General features: G+C 44.7%; 1 protein-coding gene across 10 annotated transcripts in view; it reads right to left on the bottom strand.

The window, feature by feature from the left end:
- The window catches only part of PTPRM (protein tyrosine phosphatase receptor type M), a 797,738-nt gene that overhangs the window by 60,802 nt on the left and 720,431 nt on the right, over positions 1 to 16,505 (bottom strand). For all 10 annotated transcript variants that reach the window (XM_017864681.1, XM_017864682.1, XM_017864683.1 and 7 more), the window contains one exon: positions 4,303 to 4,400. In XM_017864681.1, the coding sequence (XP_017720170.1) occupies positions 4,303 to 4,400 (98 nt within the window). The remainder of the gene's footprint in view (positions 1 to 4,302; positions 4,401 to 16,505) is intronic.

Raw genomic sequence — 16,505 nt, 5'->3', positions numbered from 1 at the left:
AAAAAAAAAAAAAAAAAAAAAAAGCTTACCAGACCTAAAATGGTTGAGTTACTTTAAATCTACGGATTTAGATTTATGGGTAAACCAGAAACCTAGTTACCACCACCCACTTCAGCCACACCTTATTGGAAACAAAATTTCCATGGTTATTTGTCAGAAGGAATAGTTGCTGTCATAAAAATCACCAGTGACTACCCTGGACGTGACGGGTCCAGGTGCCTAATGGAAGCAACAGTGACCACCACTGCATATCATTTTCATTCCTTTTCTAAACCCAGGTTGCTCTGAATGAAGCCTGGCTCCCTGCAAATGTGCCATGTCTGAGACACAATGTGCTTTAGCGTGTAATTATTATTTTTTGCTGCAGTAATTTTACAGCACAATCTTCTTTTGACTTTTCAACCAGAGACTATGCTGTCCTCATCTTTTCTTAAAGTAAAAGGCTGTATCGTATGAAATCAGCTTAACCTCTTAAGCCACTGGGTCCAGACACAGTGGTGTGCTTTGTAATTTCAATTAAGCAAAAAATAGATGTGCCTTTATTTTTAAAAATCCAGTAATAGCTGTTATTTAGCAATTATCTACTTTTCAAAATTATTTACTTAGGACTGTCTTGTAAGCGAGCTCCAGTGCAAATATTGAACGTGTGCATGGGTGCACAGCTTTCTAGGATGCTGGGATTGTGAAGGGAAGGCACCCGAGAGTGGGCTCCAGGCACCTCTTTCTCCCCATCACACGGGGGCAGTCAGCAAGGATGTGTGAAGTGAATGAAGGAGTCAGATGGGAGTATACCTCTCAGGGGAAGAAACACAAGCACATGAAAGCAGATGAAATGTTTAGGCTACATGAGGTGGCTCTGGTGTGCTCACACTATGCTGAGGTACTCTCTCTATTCACCTTGCTAGGCATTTGCTCAGGGCCCTGGGCCTGGAAGGAGAGGCCACTGAGCAACGCTGTCTCTTCCCTTCAAGGAACTTGCTTTCTGGTGGAGCTGGCCTTTTTTTCCCCAATAGTCATTAATGTTTTCATAGTCAAAGTAGGTAGATTTGATGCGCGGAAGAAAAAGGGTCTTTTTCTTCAGTCTTAGGTTTGTTGGCGGAAACCTAAGGTTACACTAACAGCTGTACTATTGAGTCCCTGAAATGGGCAGGAACTTCTCTAACCTCCTGACATGTGGAAACTCACTGAATCTTTACAAGAACCCCATTAAGCAGGCTGTTATGGACTGATTATCTGTGTACCCCCAAAACTCATATGGTGAAGCCCTAACCCCCAAGTGTGACTGTATTTGGAGATGGGCCTCCAAGGAAATAATGATGGCTACATGAGGTCATTAAGGTGGGGCCCTCACCCAATAGGATTCGTGTCCTTGTAAGAAGAGACACCACGGAGCTTGTGCTCTCTCTGACACATGAAGTTGCAGCGAGAAGGTGGCCACATGAAACCCAGGAGGGCCCGCACCAGAAGCAGAACCCTGCCAGACCCGGATTGGGACTGTCCAGCCTCCAGAATAGGAAGACAGTACATGTCTCTTGCGTGAGCCTCCCAGCTTGTGATATTTGGTTATGGCAGCCCCATCAGGTGGACACACAGTACTGCTAGTTTCCTCTTCCCAGAGAAAGGTCCGTGGAAAGAGAGGCCCAGCACCCTCTTCTAGGCCGGGCTGGTGGCCCTCCCGGCCTCAGCAGCCTCCTTGCCCACTCACCTGCACTCCCATGCTGGCACTCGGCAGAGACATCATTGAAAGAAAGAAATGGTTTTTACACTTTTAGTACATAAAATATTGCTCTGGAAGTGTTTAAACTTTGCATAATAGCCCCATAGTACCTCCCCGCCTTTGTCTGGTCGCTTACTATATTCTTTGTCATACAGAGGATTTTACGTAAATCTTACTATCATACATTTTCCTATCCTATTCCTTAATATGGTGGGCTTTTGGAGTCTTACATCTGGCCTGTTTTGACCTACTGGTATATTCCTCTCTTCCTATCTATGTGTGGCACCTATAATTTTACCTTTTCCTGTAGTCTTATCTGGTTTTGATGTTGAGGTTATACTAGCCTCTTAAAATGAAATAAGGGAAGAAGCTTTCTTTCCTCTTAAAACGAAATGGGGAACAAGCTTTCTTTTCTGTTCTCTTAGAATAATTTTATAAAATGTATATGATTTATGTATATTTATGGATTTATAAAATGTTACATATTTTTAAAATGTACAACATTTGAATCATCTGTTCCTTGAATATTTAGTACCTATAAATACACTGGTACATTTCCATGGGTCAATTTTTAACCAGAATTAGAGTTTAAGATAATTATTATCTACTCAGAATTTCTGTTTCTTTTTGAGTCAGTTTTGGAAAGTCCTATTTTCTAGAAAATTACCTAATTCATCAAATATATTGTTATTCATATTATTCTATTGCAGTAAAAAAAAAAAATCTGCTCTTGTCTATATGTGGTTTTTCTCTATTTATTTCTGATCTGTTGCCAGAGGTCCACGTTATTAACCTTTTCACAAACCAGCTTTTTATTTTGTTGAACTTTATTATTACTACTTCTGTGCTTTTTAAGTTAATAAATTGCTATTCATGTTTATTATTTCCTTTTCTTTTCCTTTGGTTTTGCTCTGTTCTTCATCTGTCTTCTTGAATCAGATGCTTAGTTGGTATTTCCTCTTTTCTAATAACAACATTTAAAAACATGTATTTCCTTTCCTGGCACCATATTATTTGCATCTGACAACTTTAATACTATAATGATACTTTATGATTCACGGTTCTAACTATTTTCTGATTTGATTAGGTGTTTACTTTGGCCCTGGAGTTGCTGGAAGTGCTTCACCCACACAGATCCTACCTAAGTGAAGATGGTGTAACTTCCTTGACAATTCCCTGGGCTGGCGGGTGCTCCTCTCCCTTCTCCCTCCTCCCTCTCCCTACCTCACTTCCCCAGTTTGCCTTTTCTCTGAGGGTCTACTCTTCGTGGGTTTTGGTTCTGTATGGCAGTTGACATGCGAATTCTTAGCACTGTACATGTCCACATTATTTCCTGCCCTCAGTGGGCTTTACAACCCAGGATCCAAGATCACAAAGACTGACGCTGCCCACCCTCCCCCAAGACTCACACAGAACCCCCTGCCCAGCCTCCTAAGGGTGCATGCAAGCGCTACACTCCCCAGGCTCTCTAGTCCTCACTTTATTTCTGGTCTGTAGTAGCTGTCTTTCTTAAGGGGTAAGCTAAACATTTAAAATATATATATTTGCATATGCATGTGATACACATATAAACATATTAAAATACATATTCATATTTTTATCTAGAATTTCTAGATGTTTATAGGAGGATTTTCAGGTTAATGTGCCATTTTTGCTAGAATTTGTGTGTGTGTATATATATATATCCTACTTATATTGTGTGTGTGTTTGTGTGTATATATATATACACTTACTGAATATTCTCATTATGAGAGAATTGTGATGTCTTTCTTCTTCCTGGTTTGTGCTTCCTGAAACCTGAGACTTAAGAGACAATCCCTTTACGGTTCCTATCCCACTGCTTCAATTCTAGGATAACTTCTAGGCTGCCTTTGCTGAGGGCAAATCTCATGAAGCCAACTTCTCTTCAGTTAGCACAACCATGGAATTCAACCTACTGTAAACAAGGCACCTGCACGCTGTGTGTTTGCTCATTTTAAAATTTCACTTTGGAAATAATCCTATAGCATACCACTACTGAAATTACAACTATGTAAAAGTTTCCTGGTTAAATAAAAGTACTGCTCATAAACAATTACTAAGGAGAAGGTAGTAGAAGACCTTCAGAAAGATGATGTTTTCCATTCTACAGGTTTGGAAACTGAGACACAGGAAAGGCCAATTTAAGCAAGAGAAGATGCTGGAATTCTAATCTAAGGATTGAATCCAGAGCTGCACACCATTTTTAGAGCCAATTTTCTTGAGTTTGGGAATGTAGTCATGTCTAATGCAGCACCCATTGAATTTTGACACTCAACAACCAGCATTCATGCTTAGAGGTATTTTTGTGCACTCAATATAGCCCGATAACAACTGCTTTTAAATCTTGAGTGCCTTTCTGTCTGTTGCTATCGCAACAAATGAAAGCAATTCAAGCTATGTTTACTGATAATCTATAAGCAAGTGCAGCAAGCAATAGGAGGAGCTGCAGTAGTTAATGTTTTTGGGAGTACACATAATACTTCAAAAGCTTGCCTCATGCCTTACTTTCTGTTACCAACTAAGCAAGGAACAAAATGGCCATTTGCAGCAGGTGGTCCACTCACCCTTCCCACTTCCACAAGATTGGTCACCATGATGATGCTTGCAGTGTTTTCGTGCCACACCATCCTCCAGAAGTCATAGATGGTCTCCTGCATTGGCCCTGCAGCAAAACAGAACAGAAACTTTTTGTTGTTGTTGTTGTTGTTGTAAGTTTCAACTGAAAAATTTCCAGTGCTTGCAAATACATCTATTAATACCCACATGCAGTTCCCTCACTTTTACAGATGGACATAGGTCTCTAGTGTCAATGCAAAAAGATACTCTTTCTGAAACTGCCCCTATAGAAATATCAAATTTTTCATTCGTTGCTGAATTTTCTCATGTCATCAAACATCTGCATTTGAGCTCTTTTTACCCTTCTTAAACTACTACCATGAAAGAAAGTTATTTCTCCATCATTTAGCTATTTATCTCCATAGTACTCAAGAGTGAAATTTTAAAAAATAGATAACATTACTCTTTCTGCTAACAATTGGCAGATATTCCAGGGAAGTGGTATATAGAATGAAATGAGCCTCTACAGGAGAAATGGCCTCTTCTTGTTTCTAATATTTTTCTTCTTCTGTGCTATCTGTCAAATTAATCCATTTTTTTTTCCGCCTGACTTTCTAAAGTAAGAGAGAGAAGTTAAGAGTTTTAAGCAGTTGCGCTTCCTCTCACTGAACTTAATAAAGATTCCGGGCAGAACATGAATAGCCATCTACTTCCTTAGCTCTTGGGATCTGAGCATTAAAAAGCTCTTTCCTATGGCTTGAAAAAAAATAAAAAAGGAAAAATACGTATTACAAAAGGCCAATGCTACAGAGAGAATCGGGTACAGAAAGTTGGAATTTACAATTTCTTTTAATTCAGATTAAAAAAAACCCCAAACTCGACTTTGTGCCCATGCATACTTGAGGGTATAAATGTAATAGTAGAAATCTTTATAAGACATATAGAAAGGCAAGGAAATGAGAGAAATGCAACTTCAAAGGCTTGGAGAGTCCCACGGTATATGTGAAATCATACAAACGTTCAGGCACATCCAGGACCAGAACCCAATTGTACTGGGCATCTTGACATTTCCGATTGCCGGAGCTGGAGCTCAAATATTTGAATTTGAGATTTGCTTCTGCCTTTTAACTGGCTGTGTGATTTGGGGCAAGTTACTTAGCCTCTATGAGTTTCAATGTCTTCTTTCTTTATATACTGATCACAGTAACACCTCTCAAGGTTATTTTGAGGATTCTTGGAATTAATGTATACTTAGGCATTTTATAAACAACAAAGCAACAGAAAGAAAATGAGATGCATTTAAGGATGTTTATTAATAGCTGTCCTTTTGCTGCAGCCTGGACACTGAACAATAGTGACACACCCAAGAGGCCCTTCAGTCACTCCCCATCCCTCTTGACCAATTAGCAATTGGTTCTTGTGTAATTTTTCTTCTCCTTCCTCCCTGTCCAGGCCTCCTTCCTTCCCTTCCACAACACAAATTCCTATCATTTCTCCCTTGCTGCTTCTGACTACACTGTTACCCTCCCCATAAAAGCTGACTTGGTCTCCTGATGTCTCTGCATCTAATCCCTTTGGGGAAGGGACCATGCACGCCACCTCCCACAAAGCTCCACCAGTCATTTTGGCCACGTCCCTTGGCATGTGCATGCCATTCTCCTGATGTAGAGGCTGAAGATTTCAGTGACTTTAATCTAAGGTTACAGAGGGGACAAGTAAACATCGGATTCCATCAATCACTACAGTTCTGGCTTGCAGAGAGGTACATTCATTGTGTACTTAACAGCTTGTTACTTATTCACAAGGGGGAGAAAAAGCAGAGTCCATCTTTGAGCAAACAGCCCAATGTGACCCCTGAATCAAAGGGGGGCCTTCACTAGGTACATAGGCCTGTGCCACCTACTCAGAAATTTCCAGAAATAGTTCTGATGACAGTGGCTCTAATGGATGAATCAGAGGTCCCAGCATCACGGACAGCTTGTGCCTGCAGGAAGAGTAAAGCCACCTCCCTTGTCAGGGCCCAACAGGGGTCTTCTCAGAGACACTCTAGGCAAGGGCCCCATTTTGCCTAGGGGCCCCATTTTGCCTCCAACATATTCCTCACTCACCCCTTCTTGCCAGTCGACATCCTGGGACTGATTGGTGTAAGACCCTCCTGGAGGGGAACTCAGCCTTCTCTGTTTGCTGCTGTTTTCTTAGTGCCCTAGGAAATGCCTGGCACACAGCAGGAACCCAGTGAATCAGTGAATGGATGGTGAGTCTGTATGCATGTGTGTAAACCGTATTATGATGACAGTGTTATGTTAAACCCATACCAGGTACATCAAATTAAGACATAATGTTTGTATGATTCCCTTTCTCAATTTACATTTCTAAGATAATCTGGAGAAGCTTGAAAACACAGCACCTTTCCTCCTTTTCAATTCATGGAAAGGCGACATCTTCCGCAAGGATTTCTTCAGAAGGAGCATGATTATCACTCTGTCCTCAGAGCACAGCCTTGGAGCTCTGGAATTAAACCACTGCTCCCAGGCACTAGAAAGATCACTCCTCTCGGTTTCCCCACCCAAGGCTGTGCTTCCAGCTTAGCTCAGTCCATCACCCTAGGTAACCACAGTGCAATCCTAGCTTCCCAGTGCCTGTTCTCTATGGGAGGCACTGATTCTCAACTCTAGCTGCTTATTAAAATGACTGTGGAGATTTTAAAAAATTCTCATGTCCTAACTCAAGAGACTCTGACTGAACTGGGTTTGGGTGGGGGTTGGGTCTGGGTGTGTTTGCAGATCTCTCCTGATCTATAGCATCAAGGACGTCGGCTTTGTATTCCAATCTAACCATCAGGTGCTCTCCTATGGAGTTGTAACTGTGAAATGCCAAAGATTTGTTTGTTCTGAATCTCCTGACTAGTCTAACCTGGCCTGCAAGCTCTGTGAACCATGGAATCCTGTTTTCCTCGGATGTAGAAGGAACTCTATTCATAACATGTCATCTAGGAATATGACCATGCCACCTCACCTCTGCGGCTAGGCATCAGTTAAGATGGCCTGGGTTTTTACATATATATAAAGGGTGTTTATAAGCACTAGCAGCTCACTTGGCTGGTAATACACACTTAGTTTTTGTGATTTTCTTGTCCATTGACCTATGCTCAAACAGATTAGGATACAAAAATAAACTAGGTGAAATTATTTTCAATGCTAAAATTAGATACGTGGATCCAGAAGAACAAAAGAGTTTGGTGTTAAAATCTAAAATGAAATTGAACACGAAGATTATTCTAAATAGATCCCAGAAAGAAAAAAAAAGTGCAGGCAGAGACATCTCCCTGCGGTGCTGCTGGCCTCGCTCTCTCCTGTCTCCACTCTCCTGCAGGCGCCGGGTGCTGTGCAGACAACACTTGGCAGCTGCCCCTTCTGCCACACACGTGGCTCCTCCCTGGCCTGGTCATTGTGGTGGCTCAACAGTAAAATTGCTCAGGGGTGAGCACTGGTGATTTGTGGCTGATGATTCAAGACGTTTTTCCAAATGTTCATTCAAATCCTGTTTTTTAGTTTTGTGTTTTTTTTTTGAGGGTAGAAAATAGGGAAGGTGTCCAAATAAGGTTTTTACTGCAGCATGTATCAATCCTGCTTTTCTTTTCTCTTCCACGTATTTCAAATTATTTCCCAAGATCTCAATAAAATATTACTTAGCTACCTGTCTCCTGGCAAAATCAGAACGTACCCTCCAGGCCAGGGGAGGGGTGGACTTTACTGTCACCAAAGCTACTCCATTTGGATTCAGCAGCTCCTGGCGGGGTCTGAGTGACCACGACCATCATGAGCCAACATCACAAGTCCAAAGATGTGAGCCTGGTACACAAGGAGGCTCCTCTTAGCACCCATGCCCTTGAAGGACCTAAAGACAGGGGGAACAGCATGGGAGGTCAATAACCCTTTGCCTTAGACCTCTGACTCCCAAGATCACTGTGGATTGCTCACAGAGTGCACAAACCAATAAACTCCCAAGATTTTTTCAGAGCAAGGAGCTCTGAAAAGCCTCTTTCTCTCAAGGTGTGAACAGGTGCGACTGCAAGACAGGGCATTTGATTTCTGCAGTTTCTGGCTGGGGGGAGCCACTGTAATTGCTGTGGTGGTGCATTTACAGATGTTTGCACAATAGGCAAGACGGTTCATCTCAGCAGTTGTCCCCCTGTGGGAAATCTGAAAGGTAACATCTAGAAATTTCAGTAATATCAGGCCAGTAATACATTCCATCTCCTCCAGCTGGCAGGCACACAGAGACCTCTGCTGAGAAGGAAAGGTGCAGGGGGCCATTCTTGCCACCACCAAGCCCCAAAGGAAAAAAGAAGGGTGGAAAGTTTTTTTCTTTTCCAATAAAAAACATTAACCATTAACAAGCAATGAAAAGCATAAATGAAAAAGATTCAAGGATGGGCTTTACTGTATAAGATGAGTTCTCTAGTTCATGGGAAGTGAGAGATATTAAAAATGATCATTTCAACAATGTATCCTATTCAGGTGATGGGTGCCCTAGAAGCCCACACTTCACCACTAAGCAAGACATCCATGTAACACAACTGCACTTGTACCCCCAAATCTATAAAAATGATTGCTTTCAAACCTTCATGACTTGTACCCCTGTTTTTCACATTTGAATTTCAATACACTATGTTTTCTATGTTAACTAGAGCTGCTGAGAAGTCAAGGTCCCTTAAGCTCACAGTGGCATTTTCGAGTTTTTTGAAGTAAAGAAAGATAATATAAATACGAATTGGCATTCCATCATAAACAGAATAATACCTAATGTCCCTTAAACACTTACTATTTGCCAGGTCCTGTTTGAAGTAGTTTACATGTACGATTGCATTACATTTAGCAAACACCATCCTATGAAACAGGTCCTATTGCTCACCCCCCATTTCACTGACGGAGACTGAGGCACTGGGAAGTCAAGCAAGCTGTCCAAGGTCACACAGCTAGTGAGCCATGGGGCTGAGTTTTGAACCAGGAGTCTGACTCCATTACATCATGCCACCTCATTTGAACATCGGAAGCAACTCAGAAGGGCTCTACCAGACAGGTGTGTACCACACAATCCCAGCAAGAAGAAAACAGGAGAGAACCCATGTTAACCACACTGAAACCGCCTCTTTAAAGGTGTTTTCATCTCAGGTCACTTCCCTCCTTTAACTCCTCCAAGGGCCTCCCACAGATACAGGATCAAATTCAGCTTCACAGCACAGCCAGCCCCCAAGCGTCTCCACTTAGCTAGCAGGACTACTTCAAGAGCACAGCACACCCTGCTTCCCCTGCTCCATTTCTGTCCCTGCTCCAAACCCCAGCCACCATGACAACTCACCCATTTACCAAGTGGATGAATACAACTCCCCAGACCCACATGGGGGTCCCCTGAATCCGTTCCCTACCCCTCAGCTAGGGCTCATCTATGATGACTGTAAACCCCGCATGTCATTTTCCTGTGTAAATCTTCCCACGGCTTTCCGTTGCTCTCAGAGTAAGCCCTAAATTCTTTAATAAGGCAAATGCGGTCCCACAGTCTGTCCGGGACTGTGTCAGGGTGCCTGCCCCTCCCTGACCATCTATCTCCCTCACACTCCTCCCCAGCGTCCTCCTGCAAGACCCCCCTCTGCTGATGAGTCAGTTAAAGCCTGCACGTCTCCTTGCTGGTTTCAGCTTAGCAGTCTGAAAGTCACTTCCTCAGGCCACTTTTCCAAGACCCAAGTGGAGGCTCCCTGTTTCTACATGATGTTTACAGTGAGTTGTGGTGCCAGTGTGTTTTCCATGCATGTTTTCCTAACGTGGCCTCATGCCAAGCTTGCTTTGTCCATTTATACCACTGTCCTGGCCTCACTGGGTGAGTGGCCACCCCTGCACGCAGCAGTTAAGCACTCAGCCTAGTATTAAATGCCAGGCATTCTGTGAGGTATGGTAGAGATGTAAAGGTGAGTAATATATACGGCCTCCACCATTCAGAAACTTGACATTTTCTAAGGTAGAGATAAGAACAGCCCACACTCTCATGTAAAGTACAGTAAGGTAAACATCCTGAGACACTTAAACCTCGAACTGATGTAATTCCAGCCACTCAGAGGCTGAGATGGGAAGACTGCTTGAGCCCAGGAGTTTGAGACCAGCCTGTGCAACATACTGGGAACCTATCTCAAAAAATAAATAGATTAAAAAAAACTCTTCAAACTGAGCTATGCATACCCTGGGAGATACATAAAGACTATCCAAGGCATATATGAGTAGTTCTTCAAGTATTAATTTCCAGATAGTTAATATCTATAAGGACTCTGCTAAAACTTATTCCCTAGGCAGGAGTCTCCAGCCTCCATATGCAATAGTCTTTTTTTATTTCCTCTTCTTTTCTCTTTTCATTTATTTCTTTTTAAAATGTATTATTATATATATTTTTTGATGACTGCTCTCTTGCCAGGCTGGAGTGCAGTGGCATGATCTTGGCTCACTGCAACCTCCTTCTCCTGGGTTCAAGCAATTCTCCTGGCTTAGCCTTCTGAGTAGCTGAGACTATAGGCACGCACCACCACACCCAGCTAATTTTTGTATTTTCAGTAAAGACGGGGTTTCATCAACATCTCGATCTCCTGACCTCGTGATCTGCCCACCTCACCCTCCTGAAGTGCTGAAATTACAGGTGTGACCCTACCTTTCCCTTCCCCTCTCTTCTTCTCTCATCCTCCTCCTTCTCTTTCTTCTTTTTCTTCTTCCTCCTCCTCCTCCTGACCCTCCCCCTCTCCCTCCTGCTCCTTCTCTCTCTCTCTCTCTCTCTCTTTTTTTGAGACAGAGTCTAGCCCTGTCGCCCAGGCTGGAGTACGGTGGTATGATCACGGCTCACTGTAGCCTTGACCTCCTAGATTCAAGTGATCCTTCCACCTCAGCCTCCTGAGTAGCTTGGACCACAGACACTACACACAGCTAATTTTTGTATTTTTGGTAGAGATGGGGCCTCACTATGTTTCCCAGGCTGGTTTTTAACTCCTGGATTCAAGCAATCTGCCTGCCTCGTCCAACTAATTTTGTATTTTGGTAGAGATGGGGGTCTCACTATGTTGCCCAGGCTGGTTTTTAACTCCTAGATTCAAGCAATCTGCCTGCCTCATCCTCCCAAAGGGTTGAGATTACAGGGATGACACACTGTGTCCAGCCTCACGATAGTCTTTCATACACTTGAAAAAAACACCTATCTCAGATATGACCATGGGGCACTGCCCAGCTGTAAAAACCTACAGGTTTGCGCTGGAATACTGGCTCCAGAAACTCACTTCCCTGTCTGAAACAATTCTCTTAGGAGTAAAACTTAGTCTTTTGGCTAATGTTACGAGGTTCTGAACTCAGAACCCCTGACGCAGTAGAGGTTGGCAATGTTTATTACTATGTAATTTTTATTTATTATGAGACAGAGTCTCTGTCACCCAGGCTGGAGTGTGGTGGCTCAATCATGGTAAGAGGTGACAACATGCTAGCAGCCCTCACTCACTCTTGGCGTCGGCATCCGCTCTGGCCATGCTGGAGGAGTCCTTCAGCCCGCTGCTGCGCTTTTGGGACCCCTCTCTGGGGCTGGCCAGGCCGGAGCCGGCTCCCTCTGCTCACAGGGCGGTGTGCAGGGAGAGGCGCAGGGGGAGCCAGGGCAGCGCAGTGCTCACAGGCCAGCACCGGTTCTGGGTGGGCTTAGGCTCCGCGGGCACAGGTTCCGGGTGCTCTGGGGTCAGCGCCTGCCAGGCTTGATTGCGGGATGAGCTCCCTCTGGGCTGCTGGAGTGCAGGGGCCAGGTGCTGCAAAGTCCCTTGGCCAGTGCCAATGAGTTGAAGCCGGCTGGGCTTCTGGGACTCTGGGAAGGGAAGGGACTTGGAGAACTTTTCTGACTAAAGGATTGTAAATGCACCAATCAGCACTCTGCGTCTAGCTAAAGGTTTGTAAATGCACCAATCAGCACTCTGTGTCTAGCTAATGGTTTTTAAATGCACCAATCAGTGCTCTGTGTCTAGCTAATCTGGTGGGGACTTGGAGAACTTTTGTGTCTAGCTAAAGGATTGTAAATGCACCAACCAGCACTCTGGGTCTAGCTAAAGGTTTGTAAATGCACCAATCAGCACTGTCAAAATGGACCAATCAGCTCTCTGTAAAATGGACCAATCAGCAGGATGTTGGTGGGGCCAGATAAGGGAATAAAAGCAGGCCANTGTCTAGCTAATGGTTTTAAATGCACCAATCAGTGCTCTGTGTCTAGCTAATCTGGTGGGGACTTGGAGAACTTTTGTGTCTAGCTAAAGGATTGTAAATGCACCAACCAGCACTCTGGGTCTAGCTAAAGGTTTGTAAATGCACCAATCAGCACTGTCAAAATGGACCAATCAGCTCTCTGTAAAATGGACCAATCAGCAGGATGTTGGTGGGGCCAGATAAGGGAATAAAAGCAGGCCAGCCGAGCCAGCAGTGACAACCTGCTCGGGTCCCCTTCCATGCTGTGGAAGCTTTGTTCTTTCGCTCTTTGCAATAAATCTTGCTGCTGCTCACTCTTTGGGTCCGTGCCGCCTTTATGAGCTGTAACACTCACTGCGAAGGTTTGCAGCTTCACTCCTGAAGCCAGTGAGACCACCAACCCACTGGGAGGGATGAACAACCCTGGACGTGCCACCTTTATGAACTGTAACACTCATCACAAAGGTCTGCAGCTTCACTCCTGAAGCCAGCGAGACCACGAACCCACCAGAAGGAAGAAACTCCGGACACATCTGAACATCTGAAGGAACAAACTCTGGACACACCATCTTAAAGAACTGTAACACTCACTGCGAGGGTCTGCAGCTTTATTCTTTAAGTCAGCGAGACCAAGAACCCACCAATTCCAGACACAATGGGTCACTGTAACCTCTGGCTTCCGGGTTCAAGTGATTCTCCTGGCTCAGCCTCCTGCGTAGCTGGGACTACAGGCGTGTGCTACCATGCCCAGCTAGCTTTTGTGTTTTCAGTAGAGATGGAGTTTTGCCATGTTGGCCAGGCTGGTCTCCAACTCCTGACCTGAAATGATCTGCCCGCCTCAGCCTCCCAAAGTGCTGGGATTACAGGCGTGAGCTGCCATGCCTGGCCATATTTACTCTTTTAAATCGAACCGGAATGCTTTCGAGGAGTGCCAGATTTTCTTGGATGAAAACCATAAGTGAAAGTTTCATGAGTTTTCTTTCAGGTTTGATATGCTTGAATCTGTAAGGCAGTTAAAAAAATCACGTATCATATTTATCTTAATCACACCAATCCTCATTTTATCTTAGAAAATATTTCATACTGTCTCTTATTAACAAACACACTTATATAAACATGATGAAAGTTTTCAATATCAAACTCAAATGTTTAGAGCAGGTGCATAATTTCTTCAAACTTCTTTTGGGGATACACAAGAAGAAGTCTGAAGGCCAGGGTCACTAACTGATGTATGAGGATGCCTGTGGCAGTCAAAGTCAGGAAGAGCTTAGGTCTGACTGGTGAGGCAACAGCAGGACTAGCATTGTTGAAGTCAGGCACCTGCCATGGGTTTCAAAGGACAGGGTGCAACTCTGAAGGGGGGGTGTTGGGGAGGGAGGAATGGGAGTGAGGGAGAGGAGGAGGGAAGAGGAGGGAGGGTAAGGAGATGGGGAGGGAGATGGGGAAGGAGGATGGGAGGGAGATGGGAGGGGGGATGGCGAGGAGAGGAGATTGGGAGGGGAGATGAGGGAGGGGAAAGGGAGGGGGAAGAGAGGGGAGGGGAGAAGAGGGAGGGAGGAGGGGAGTAGGAGAGAAGAGAGGAGGGGAGGGGAGGGGAGGGACGGTGGGGCTGGCACGTCTTCCAGCAGGAGCCACTTGTTGCCACTTGGGAGGGGAAGGGACTCCCATGGGGCCCTCTTGTAAGAAATGTAAAATTCTGATAAGATTTGCAAGTTCAGAGTTTAGGAGTGGAAGACAACCCTGACAGATACTAAAAACATGACTAAGGAAAGTTCTAGTTTTAGAATCAAAGCTCGGGAAAGTCAGAGAAAGAAAACAGAGGAAGAAGTGTTCGGTTGTCGGAACGGACTCTAGCGGGGGCACCTGTCCTGCAAGGAGGTTTGATCAGGTGTGGGCTCAGCCTTAGGTGTGACCAGCTGTTAGCAGCCGAAGATGAAGTAAGTGGAACAGGAGGAGCAAGGTACAGTGGGCTGAGAGAAATGGTAAACTGAGCCCAGTGACCCAAAGCCAAGTCCAAAGGCCCCCACTGAGCTCTCCTGCATGTTCCGGACAGATGCCAGTGTTCAGAGCAGAACTGTCTACTCTTTCCATTGAACAAAACTCCTAAGACACAGGAATCTATTGAATGTGAACAGTGAAGAACAGTGAACAAAAAGATCATGGTCTGTATTAATGAGAGGGAAAGTTTAAACATATTTTATAATTTTACAATTATTATGGCAAGAGTGGCTCCCTGGGCATCCAAATGGCTGGTGGAGATCTGCAGCAGAAATGGCTGGTGGAGATCTGTAGCAGAAATCTCCAGGTGGTGATGGGTCCGGAATCCAACAGACAGCAGCAACGTGGCTGCAGGTGATGGCTCAGCACAGGGAGAGCCTAGGGGCAGGAACATCAGAGCTCGTAGGGCAGGGGCCAACCTCGTGTGGCTGGTGCGGCCAGCGTGGGCTCCAAGGCTCCCCAGTGTGGCAATGAGGCTCAGGTGGGATCAGGAACCAGGGGATTAGTGGATAGGCTGACCTCTTGATTCAGACCAGGGAGGACTGGGGCTGTACTAGGAAGACAGTGTTAAAACCAAGGGGGACTCTTGCCATCCCTAAAGCTCTGTCAGCAATAAGAGACACCAAGGCTTCTAGCCTGGAATAAGGGGAACCCGGGACAAGGGTGTTGGACAGATAAATAGGTACAAGTAGACGGCCCCCCTGCCAGGCAGGTGCTGGATGCTGCTTTTTTTTTCTTTTTTTTTGAGACAGAGTCTCGCTCTGTCGTCCAGGCTGGAGTGTAGTGGCGTGACCTTGGCTGACTGCAAGCTCCTCCTTCCAGGTTCATGCCATTCTCCTGCCTCAGCCTCCCAAGTAGCTGGGACTACAGGCGCCTGCCACCACGCCTGTTTAACTTTTTGTATTTTTAGTAGAGATGGGGTTTCACCGTGTTAGCCAGGAGGGTCTCGATCTTCTGACCTTGTCATCTGCCCGCCTCAGCCTCCCAAAGTGCTGGGATTACAGGAGTGATGGATGCTGCTCTTCATACGCACGATCTAATTCATTCCCCACCACAGCAGTGTGAGGCACCTACTCCAGCACAAGAAACAGGCTTAGGAGACGAAGTGCCTTTGTTACAGCTGCAAGGCCAGTATGTGGCAAAGCTGGGATTCCAATTCAGGTCAGCCCAGCAACACTGTTCTGACTGCAAAATGAACTCAACTGCCTGTGGGAATGTTTGTTTCTAGCATGGTTCTGGGACCTGAAGGAGGGAGTGTGTGGTGTGGGTACACACCGAATGGCAGAAGTGCGAAGCGAAAGGGGAGGGACGTGAAGGCAAAGCAGCGGCAGGAAACTGGGCTCCGTCCTTTGGGCACTGGCAGCCCGTTCCCTCTATCAGCCATGAAGACGGCTGAAGGTGGGACTTGAACGCAGAAGACGATGAGCCTGAGAGTCAGGCATTTGTTTTAAAGCCCTTGGTACATGAATAAAAGTGGTCGTAAGTTTCTGATCCATGATTGCTCCTGTTGCCACGGGCGATAATCTATAATAAGGGTTATGAAGTCAGTTACTCAACATTTACAGAACTAGTTGTTCCTTCGGTGGTTTTCTAAGTTTTATGATAAAGCTTTATGTGATTTTCAATATGATGCTTCCATAACACTTAAGTCTATAATTTTACATTGAGTAGCTTTTCATTTTTACAGTAGTGAGAGGTAAGTGGTAAAATATGCCACCATGCTTTATGGACTGAATTTGCCTCATGTGTCACAGAAGTGGTAACAGTGACACAGAATATACTTGGCTTTAGCATTAATAATCCTTAACATCACTTATTTGATAGTTGCATTTGTTCTCCCCTGAGGCTACTTATGTTAAAATCATGCAATTTTCATGAATAATTTTTGGTTTCAGCTGCAGAAAAGGAAAAGCAAAGTTGAGACGGGTGGGTGCAAGGGACGTGATTTGCTCATTATCCCGAACTGC

Source organism: Rhinopithecus bieti, unplaced genomic scaffold (assembly GCF_001698545.2).
Source record: "Rhinopithecus bieti isolate Rb0 unplaced genomic scaffold, ASM169854v2 scaffold_73682, whole genome shotgun sequence".
Classification (NCBI taxonomy): domain Eukaryota; kingdom Metazoa; phylum Chordata; class Mammalia; order Primates; family Cercopithecidae; genus Rhinopithecus; species Rhinopithecus bieti.
The sequence above is the reverse complement of the archived record's forward strand: the minus strand, read 5'-3'. Positions and strand labels throughout refer to the sequence as shown.